Here is an 11,136-nt window from a genome sequence, read left to right as displayed (position 1 = left end):
CTGGACGACCGGAACGTCCCCCCCCCCCTCTTCTCGGCGCTCTGGGGGTTTGGCTGCCTCTCCCTCGTCGCGATCCTAGTGATCGAATCGGAAAGGACGGGGAGTAACGGCCCTGTCAGGGTGCGCGGCGACAACGGCAACCCGTACTATACCACGGCCAATGGTAGCAGTCGACGCGGTTGGTTAGACGATCAGAGAGAGGGAGAAAACCGTTACAGTATATAAGTGCTTATATGTTGCATGTGTATGTGCGCGTGCGTGTGTGTGTGTATGTGAGTGCGCGCGCGTGCATGTGTGTGTGCGTGCTCACGCATGTGTGCGTGCGCATGTGTGTATGTGTGTGGACGCGTACATGTGTGTGTGTGTGTGTGTGTGCGCGCGTGCGTGCATGTGTGCGTTCGCATGTGTGTGTGCGCCTGCGTATGTGTGTGCGCCTGCATGTATATAAATGCAGAGGGTGTAGGGCCTACGTGGCATTGAAATTTCCTGAAAACCCACATTTTTTTAGTAAGTATGTTCGCCAACAGGAACTGGTTTTTTCATCACAGTACTAATTTTATTCCTCTTTAACAACTGTATAGAATATAGTGCAGCATATAAAATAGCAGAGTGGAATGTATAAAATACATCTGTGTATCAATATATTCCAGAGAGTGACAACCGTGAAAAAAACACACCATAATGACGCTATTAGACTGTATACAAAACCGTAAACACGTGCGGATATAGCTTGGATTCAAGCTTTTAGACTACTTACCTACGATATAACTTGTTATCACACATTTTTTACACATGGTAACTGCTTGATTTTTCTACGTATAGTAATTGCCATGATCGTTTAGTAATAAGCAAAAATCGCAGGGGCATAGGTTTGATATAATCGTTTGGATTGATGCACCGTATATCTTGCTATCACATATATTTTTTTACACAAATATTATCAGTGATGTTACCACAACAGGTTAAGTATAATAATTGCCATTTATACCTGTTAAAACGTTCATATATAGATAAAAAATCACATATCTGTTTTTGCCATTTTTAGCGGCAATGACCGGCTTCAGCACGGCGACCGGGAAACAATATATCAAAGTGAGACACGAAACATTCTGACCAGAATTTTAAGCACAATCTGACAGAGCACATTTTCCACGAACCATCAATACGAACATAACAGCTCACAATCACATGAATTGTCATCACATTCACAAGAATAGCGCCTACAACATGATAATGGTGGTACGGGAAACGTTTCAAATTTGTAAAATGATCCGTTACACATAATATACAAGCAAAAGTTATATCATTTCCAAAATGCTTTCAGCACCTCAAACATCACTGCCAAGCAGCGCACACGTCATGCTTTAAGTAATGCTCATTAAAATTAACCCTGTTGCTCCATCGACAGCACCACACACACTGTCGACCTTTTAACCTTCAAAGTCGCTACACGAGAACGGAATGATTCGGGTTTGGTTAATGCTGCCAAGGAAAGAAATTTTTCCGACAAACACGGAAATCGTTTATTGTTGCACGCGCCACGATTCCGTCGCCCAGCAGGTGCATCAATCCGTGAAATCAGACACCAGGTGGCGCTCACGGAGGTGACAATGCGTCGTCAGCACGAGCGGCGTAAAACCCTCACGACTGCACTGCTGACCCTTGCAACAGCCATGCACTGACGAGCGTACATCCAGATCGCAAGTACATCAAACTACCTTTCCGGAATGATTGACCGATAGCGCCAACCGATCGTTACTGCGATGAATGCATCCTGAAAATATTCCTAGGCAACAAAGTACCACAGAGTCGATCCGGCACGCGCGCGTGAGAAAAAAAACCCGTACAAACTGGTCCAGCTTCGTCAACCTAGCGACGATACATCCGAGGCCGTTGCATCCATCGCTCACGCCGACGCGCGTATACTCCGTTACTCCACCGTAACGGAATTGCTGCAAGAGTTGAATCTTCGATAGACGATGGCGCCGCTTCTTGCCTCGATGATGGACTTGGAGCGCATTCTGCCGCTGGCCGACAGGCTGTCGACGACGATCGCTCGCTCGTCATCGGTAAGCTTCTCCTCGGCGCAGGCCTTCTTCCGGTCTTTCCTCCACTGAACCAGGATGAATAGCAGCAGCACTATCAGCTGGCGACGGAAAAAAAGAAAACAAAACCCCACATCACTTGCTGCTATATTAATATTAATGTTAATTATAGTAATTGCTGAAATTTTATTCTAGATCCTCCGTTTAGAATATATATTTTACATTAGGATTATTGTCTGGGTAATGGATAGCATTATATTGTATAATATTTTATTTGCTTTTACCAGTACAAGGTGCACGACTGAAACACAGGTACCAGTCCAGCCAAATCCAATAGTTTGTACCAGAATACCACCAACGGATGGGCCAAAGAATGCCCTACAAAAAAACAAGAGAGCGTCAGATTAGTGCAACAAGAATTTTCCCATACCAAATCCATTCCCTTTACAATGCATACGGGACTATTACGGGTTGACAGCCACAGCTTTTCATTATCAATGACACATAATGCATACAAAATGATGACAAATGCTTTCATGACCGAATAAGGACAGGAATTCGAATACATAGTAAAGAAACAATTATAAATTAACGATTGTCATGCTTAGGTGAGCTGTGTCAAGCGGACAGATCAAGGTTGGAGTTGGTGGATTTTGCACGAGGTAATATTTCGCTCACATAAGATGACTCACCCAAACGAGAAGCAGGATCCAAACAGGCCCGACACTAAGCCATACGTCTCAAAGTTGTCTGGGAATCCGTGATCGCTAAAGCACGTGCACGTGCACACAAACACAAAAACAACGATATGAACAACGATAGTGCAAACACATGATAAGATATATAATATCAAAAGTACATAATAGAGATGTACTTTCTATTACCTACTCTTGATAATATAGAACGACGGTATATATAAACAGCAAGTATTTTCGTTTTTGGATAGGACAACTGATATTGTTGAAATACTGCATATCAGAGCATAATATTTGTAGTACAGATCACCGAGACATAGTTCCGTTCTTAGAGGCAAAACAACTACAAGGTGCAGTAAGTTACTGCGTTAGCAAACGCTTCTATGCAATGAGCAAACGTCCGAAAAGAACGCTTTCAGTATTTCTTTTGAGTGATAGTTACACAGTAAAACTCCCCCAATAGAACGCACGCCTGTCTACAAAAGACACTTTTGAGGTCCCGCCTGCATCACCCTCACATCCACGATGGACTCTACTCGAATATACGAGTGCATGCTAATTACATTGCTGCAAGCGCCAAGGGCGGATCCAGGATTTTTGAAAAGGGGGTGTCCAGGAAGAAATAAAGGGCACTTTTTCCTGCTTAATTTTTCTGGTGTTTTAATAAGCTGCCGAAGGCCCACTTAGGGTGTGCATTCTGGAATGCATTTTCCCCCTTTTTTAGTGCATTCTGAGAGCATCTGAACAGTAATTTTGATGTCTAGAATGCAAGATGGAATTCCAAATTTTTAGCAGAAAATGATCTTTTAATTTTTTATGGCACTTTGAAATTAAAGGGGGGCCCGGGGGGTCTGGACCCCCCCCCCCTAGATCCGTCCCTGAGCGTACACGTCATGGAACGTTATCAACTACTCACAGTGCCTGCACGAGGCAGTCCTTGAATGGAGGGACCAGCTGCAGTCCCACGCCCACGCCCATGAAGCACAGTGACATCACTGTGATCCAGACCGACCTGCAGAATACAAACGCGACCTCAGAGATTGAAAACCTCAGTTAAAACCACGAATTCCAGTAATTGGACACACAGACCAGCTTAAGTAATTGAATAGTAGCTCAAATGAGTTGGTGTTACAAAAGGCGGTGTTCCAAAAAAGTTTCATAGCAACAAAGTGTCGCAAGATAATTTGGCACGCCTGCGTGAAAAAAAAACGCATACGAACTTTTCTAGTTTGACCGACAGCAGTAACCTTACCCGCTGGGCGCGGTATATCTAAGATGCCAAACTGGGTGGAGGACCAGCAAAATGTTTGCCGACTCGCAGTCGATAATGTAAATGCTTTGAGCATCTGATAGAAAGGCAAACAGAACGTTGAAAAATGTATCAACTCGTCGACTTTTTGATGCTGCTTTTCGAACCCAGCTTTACTCAGACGGATAGCCTATTTGTGTAGGGGGCACAAGTAAGCCGAGAAGATTTGCTCCACCCGTCGAAAGCATTCTCGTGTTGCGTCTGGGGGCACGCGCACGCACTCACGAGGGTAGGTTGAAGATGGGCGACGGACCGATGAAGATCGTTCCGATGAAACACGCCACGCATCCGGCTGACATAAACCACTTCGCGTGCGCCTGAAAGATGCAAACAAGAAACCGAGCGTTTGTGATCGCCGTGGCGATGGCGCGGCGCGAGAGCGAGGCAACGACAAGAGATAATACGAGTTGCAAATATAATTATCTCAATGAATTATCAACTAATAAGATTATCAAGAAATTATGCCAAATTACAAAGTATTGATTATTAATTATTAAAATTGCAGAAGATTACAATCGATTAATCATTTAGCTATCAAAAAACTACAATTATTGACTGCAATTATTACTACAGACGTAGTAAAGATAGTCTCAATCACCAGTCACCTGGTGGTGCATTTCTAATACCATCCCACGATTCCACGCAATTCGGCGTGCGCCTTGCAAATCAGAATGAATCAGTTGAACACTATCGCGACGTAGTAGTACGTAGCATCATCACAACTTACGTATTTATCGCTCAGGTAGCCCCAGAACGGCGCACTGAATGTGTACACTCCCGACATGCAGAGGAAGATGAGGCCGACCAACTCCGGTCCGAACCCAAACTGCAAAGCGCGTTCCAACATCGTCAGGTTAACAATGCTGCTAAAAAAATGGCCGAGCAACTAACGAACGTAGTTTATTCGCGGGGGGGGGGGGTACTCTAAAGGAAATATGACAGTTTTCAATAAATAGACTTAATTTACGGTGCTCGACCGTGTTAGCAACGAGCATGCGTGAACGTGAGTGGTCACTACAATACAAAACTTTTGCGCGATTCATTATTTATTTTGAATTCCGCGAAGCTGTGGCATAAAATCGTTTTTTTTTTAAATCTCACATGGTTGACTAATTGACCTCCACTGCAGCCTTGCAACTAACGTGAAACCCCCGAAAACTAAAAAACGATGCACGTATCACATTTCTCGTAACTTCTAGAAATTCTAGAATCGTTTTAAATTTTCGAGCGTGGCAGAGACGCGAGTCGATCCCCTGTTGTCACATCATCAAACACGCGAAACCGAAGCCACGGCCTGAGAAACAGCACGCGAACGGTAAACCGCGAATGAACGAACACCACCACCTTAAAACCCGCAAAACGAGTCGAATCACCAAATAATCGAACCACGAATAAACGAACACCACCACCTTAAAACTCGCAAAACAAGTCAGATCACCGAATCGGTTTACAGATATCACATCGTCGTCCTCGACAACTTAATCGTTTATCGGCCACGTGGCGCGGAACGCGGAACGTCGTGGAACGTTGCGGAACATCGCAGAACGTCGCGGAACGTTGCGGAACATCGCAAAACGTCGTGGAATGTTGTAGAACATCGCAAAACGTCGTGGAACATCGCGAAACGTCGTAGGACATCGCAGAACGTAGGCAATGGCAGAATACCTGACTGAGATGCGACTGCAGAAACGGCTCGACCGACGTTATCGTCATGGCGGCGGCCGATATCGTTACGCCGGAGATAAAGACGGTGGGAAGTGCGAGCATCTTCAGGAAGCTCAGACCTGAGGTGGGAAGCTGGTCTGCGCAGCGATCGGACATTAGCGAAAGACGAGAGATATCGCGGACAGATACGGTGTGTTATCGATGTATAAATACTCGAATAATTCGACAGATTTGCATTATTTCGTTCATTAGCGAAACGTGAGAAATATCGCGGACAGATACTGTGTGTTATCGATGTATAAATACTCGAACATTTCGACAGATTTGCATTATTTCGTTCATTAGCGAAACGTGAGAAATATCGCGGACAGATACTGTGTGTTATCGATGTATAAATACTCGAATAATTCGACTGATTTACATCATTTTGTTCATTAGCGAAACGTGAGAAATATTGCAGACAGATACTGTGTGTTATCGATGTATAAATACTCGAATAATTCGACTGATTTACATCATTTTGTTCACAGCAATTGACCTATCCGTCTTAAGAAGCGATAAGACCACGCCATCCTTGGATATCATTGCTAGGTTGGTCAATGATATCGCAGCTAGGATGGTCAAGCTAGACCAGTTCAAAAAATTTTGTGTCACGAGCGCATTCCAAATCGCCGACTTTACGGCGCTTGATTACCAAGCAGAACTTTCGGAATGTTCCTATTGAATTGCCACTCACTCCAGATGGACAGGTCAATTCGTTAATCGTGCGATACAGACTCAATTACTTTCACGATAAATGACGCACTATGCTCGTTTAAATTCGTGGAAATGCCGTGCTCATTCTCGCAAATATTATCTCAGCAAATTCTTTTTCGAATTCCGAATTTTTGTGGGGTGCTTGTACCTTCTCTCTGCAGAGAGGGATGGCGATTATAGAGGCATTAATGCCAAGAATTATTAATGCAGGAGAGGTATTTTCAGCATGTAGCTAAAGCGGGCATAAACCAATGAACAAACGTTTTTCATGAACATATCTATACTTATACACACACAAATACACATACACATACACATACACACACATATACATACACATATACATACACACATATACAAACACATACACATACACATACATATACACATATACATACATAGCATCAGGAGTGTTGGTTTGATTCACTCCTGATAATATACACATGTTCATGAGTAGGTACGTATATATACTAATTCCTCAGAATGACCATAAATTTGTTCATTGGTTTAAAAAGAAGAAGTTTGAATCAAGGCACAAGCGCATGCAAAAGCAACAAATAGCTGACGTGCGAAACAAACAAGATAGCCAGAACAAGCTAAGACTATTATTAGTCAAATATCATCATCAAAATAATAAGGCTTCATAGAAGACTCTAGAAAAGAAATGAAAATGAAAGTTGTTAATGCGTACAGGCAAGTCAGTATACAAACAAAAAGAAAATTACTACTATAGAGTGCATATGCTGTTTATATCAGTTCCTGCTTTATAAAGCTACAAACATGAAACCATGCTGCATTGAAACAAAATTGGCAACAATAATACTCAAACAAGTAGTCAGGTGCTGCCAATCTAATGTGAACGCAGTGTGGAGGTCATTAAATGTAGTTTTACCAAGATCAAGATTGATATAGACACAGTGCATGCACAGTATCTCTCTTCTTTGATGTACACTTATTAAAAGGAACAGCTTGGAAAATAAAACTGTTAGCATGTTAACAGAATGAACGAAAAACGAGAAACCACATGGTTGTTAATGGGTTAGACATTCTTGCAAAGTCCTGCGAAAAGAGAAAAGCGTTCTATGTCAGTTGAAACAAGCAACTGCCATGCACAGAGAAGCAAGCGAATAGTTAGGCACACTGACAAGCTAAAGGAGAGGCTGACAGAGAGAGAAAGTGTGAGCAGAAACATTACATCAAGCACCATTATCACACAGAGAATCTTACAGGATGCATTTCAGGCAGAGAATTCGAAAGTTTCATAATTCATCGTCAATAATTGATATCAATGATTCATTCCCACCGGACACACAATGAAATACGTCGCGTGTATTCCGTCAAACCACAGCCAGATTATTTTGAGCTTTTGAGGTTCCATCATGGAAATTTAATGCCACTACTATTACTAGAGAAATGAGCTCCTAGACACAACTAAGCTAACGGGCTGGTTCATTTTTACTCTGCACAGACAAGATGCAGTTCCTATAAACCGAAATCTCACAGCCAATTTTTTCCAAAGATAGTTTAAGCCACATACTCACGCGACGAAATTTAGCCACAGACTTTCTCCCGAAAGATTGATATTGCAGGACCATTCACACGCACACATTCACGCGCATGCACGCAATAATGTATCAAGGAAGGCCGAGTGGAAGAGGAAAGCATTGAAGGAGGCAGGAAACTTGACGTTTAGGATTTCTGATATGCATGCGACTCTCTTGCCCCGTTGCCAAATTAGAACGGAGATCAATACACACTGGTAATGCTAACATTACTGTTGCTTTAAAAAGCACGATATCTACACCTCAATCATTGGCACAGTTGGACAGATTCAGAGGTAATGGAATGTGCATGATTCTAATTCACACGGATATAGACGCGGCGAGGGCAGCGAGAGACGCAACGGAGCCAGCGAGCAAAACGCGAGGCCGAAAATATAAAACATAAAAAACTACGCAAGGCCTTTCTCTTCATAAACACTGAAAAGTAAGCGACAACTGATCTGACGTCAGTCAGGAAATCCGATTAGTTCGTCGCTACGTCGTGATTTAGGATCGAACGCGACGTGACGCCAGCGCGTAATTTACGCCGGTCGAGGAAGATCCGGTAAAAAAGAGCGCGCTGGTGTTTTGCTCGCTTCGCCACTGAGCCTAGCCCGGAGCGAAGGGGGGGGGGGGGGGGGGGAGGAGAGGTTACCTTGTATAGAAGGTCGTTTGCTAGCAAGGGCTCGATAAAGCTAATCGTGAGGGCGGCGGTGCCTAATGTGATACCAGATAGCACGACACTGGGCACCGCCAACAGTTCCCGGAAGGTTTTTTTCGAAGTATTCTTTTGATCTATCTCATCTACACAAGAAATGTGGAGAAAATGAATTAGACGACGGCTGTTGGCACAAGATCTATCTATCTATCTATTTATCTATTTATCTATTTATCTATCTATCTTTCTATCTATCTAGCTATTTACCTATCTATCCAATATATATGAATAGATAGATATATTATATATAGATATACATATATATATATATATATATATATATATATATATATACATGTGTGTGCGTGCATGCATGTGTGCGTGCGTGCGTGTGTATATATATATATCTATATAGTATCACATAAACTGTACACGTCCATGAGTTTGCAATAGCTAACAGAGATCTACTTCTGTAGGTAACGTCTCATAAGTAATAACACTCTTGCATCACAAATCCGAATTCAGCCAAATGTGGCCCGATCCATGCTCTAAAGCGTTGCCTACCGTTCTGGTGGGGTAGCAAGAATATACTGACAGCAGCACACGTAAGTAATATGCACCCCAGGCACAGAAATGGCAACAGAAATCCTCCGGCCTGTAGAAGAAGAAAAAACAAAACAAAAAAAGAGACACACGGTTAGCAATCGACGCAAATGTAGGGGGCGCTTTTGCTTCGGCGTAGACCCGCCCAAAACGCCTTCTGAGCATTGCAAGCGATTTCTCTAAATCTGAAAGAAAAACCTTGTCCACAACAAAAAACCTATACGGTCCAACACCTTGCAATGACAATAGGCAGGTGCATGCAGTATGGAGACAATTGATGTGCATCCTATACTGCTATTAACTGCACCTGTACACGTGTAACAGTGGATACTGGATGGTACTTGGACAGGGCGGCCATGCAACGTGCTCTGTCCCACACCTCATCACGTTTTACAAACGACAGTGAAACCTGTGCTAGCGGTCACGTCCGTAGACCAGTCACCTGTCTATTAAGGACAGTTTAGCGGTCACCCCCTCCCCCCTCCCCCTGACAAACCGCCACGAGCGATGCGTCGTACTCGGGGAGCCCCATACCCCCGCCCGCTACATGCGACTCGTGCGTTCGCGTCCGGCTACAGCCCTGATTCTCGACTATTCAGGCCGGCGGATTTGTTTCTGCCCTTTCTCCTGATGGGATCCATCATGCTAGTGTGCGCTGCCATCAGCATATGCGCGCTTGCCCGCGCAGAACGTAGGTACGCTCGCGGCGACCGCGACAACGCGACGCCATTGCACGTGCACGCAAGCATCACGGCTCGAACGATGGACGGTTGAACCGTGGAAAAAAAATGCAAGCTGGAACCCCGGCTGCGGCCGCAAATATTGTCTTAGTAGATCGGCACAATGTCTTTACACTGTTGTCGTCGCGCATGCATTGTCATTGCACGCATTGTCAAGTGCACGCATTGTCAGGCGCACATTGTCGCGTGACACTTCCAAATTTATAATCTTGAAGTGTAATTGTACAAACGAAAGAGGAATTTGGCCATAAATCGAGTGAGAATTAGGCGCACGTCGTTGCGGTGTGTGTTTGTGTGCGTGGCCCACGTTTAGATTTGCCGATGCAGATCTGTGCAGATGGAATTGCGTGCACGCGATGCCATAGTTTAGTCCCCAAGAATTAACTTGGTCTGTAATTTAACTGTGGCTTGTGCTTGCTGAGATGGGGCTAAGCCCCACCCGAAACCAAAGCTAGGCCCTGAGTAGATCAGGCGTAATCTGTACCCTGCAACGCCTCCTCAAAAGGTTTCCGTTGTAGACAGGTGCCCATTCTATAGTGGTAGTTTAACTGTATAAATTCCAATCAGGAGAAACGCCAAAGTGTTCTAAACAGACATGTGACCGGTCTATAGCGATGCTTTAACTGTATAATTTCCACTCAGAGAAATGCCAAAGTGTCCTTAATAGAAGGTGACTGGTCTACGGATGTGACCGCTATAAACTGTCCTTAATAGACAGGTGACCAGTCTACGGATGTGACCGCTAAAACTGTCCTTAATAGACAGGTGACCAGTCTACGGATGTGACCGCTAAACTGTCCTAAATAGACAGGTGACCAGTCTACGGATGTGACGCGCTAAACTGTCCTTAATAGACAGGTGTCCGTCTACCGGAGGTGACCGCTAAACTGTCCTTTATAGACAGGTGACGCAGTCTACGGATGTGACCGCTAAACTGTCCTTAATAGACAGGTGACCAGTCTACGGATGTGACCGCTAAACTGTCCTTTATAGACAGGTGTCCGTTCTACGGAGGTGACGCGTAAACTGTCTTTTATAGACAGGTGACCAGTCCCGGATGTGACCGCTAAACTGTCCTTTATAGACAGGTGTCCGTTCTACGGAGGTGACCGCTAAACTGTCCT

General features: G+C 44.1%; 1 protein-coding gene across 1 annotated transcript in view; it reads right to left on the bottom strand.

Annotated features, from left to right (window-relative positions):
- Nucleotides 1–531: 531 nt before the first annotated feature.
- LOC106809485 (MFS-type transporter SLC18B1-like) overlaps nt 532–11,136 on the bottom strand; it is a 26,040-nt gene continuing 15,435 nt past the window's right edge. Inside the window, exons 7-16 of the mRNA XM_014812573.1 lie at nt 9,234–9,324; nt 8,667–8,815; nt 7,912–7,930; nt 5,715–5,851; nt 4,777–4,875; nt 4,275–4,366; nt 3,657–3,752; nt 2,738–2,812; nt 2,330–2,423; nt 532–2,146 (exon numbers count right to left, since the gene is read on the bottom strand). Of these exons, the coding sequence (XP_014668059.1) occupies nt 1,931–2,146; nt 2,330–2,423; nt 2,738–2,812; nt 3,657–3,752; nt 4,275–4,366; nt 4,777–4,875; nt 5,715–5,851; nt 7,912–7,930; nt 8,667–8,815; nt 9,234–9,324 (1,068 nt within the window). The 3' untranslated portion in view covers nt 532–1,930. The remainder of the gene's footprint in view (nt 2,147–2,329; nt 2,424–2,737; nt 2,813–3,656; nt 3,753–4,274; nt 4,367–4,776; nt 4,876–5,714; nt 5,852–7,911; nt 7,931–8,666; nt 8,816–9,233; nt 9,325–11,136) is intronic.

The sequence above is a fragment of the Priapulus caudatus genome, unplaced genomic scaffold, assembly GCF_000485595.1.
Source record: "Priapulus caudatus unplaced genomic scaffold, Priapulus_caudatus-5.0.1 Scaffold358, whole genome shotgun sequence".
Lineage (NCBI taxonomy): Eukaryota > Metazoa > Priapulida > Priapulimorpha > Priapulimorphida > Priapulidae > Priapulus > Priapulus caudatus.
The sequence above is the reverse complement of the archived record's forward strand: the minus strand, read 5'-3'. Positions and strand labels throughout refer to the sequence as shown.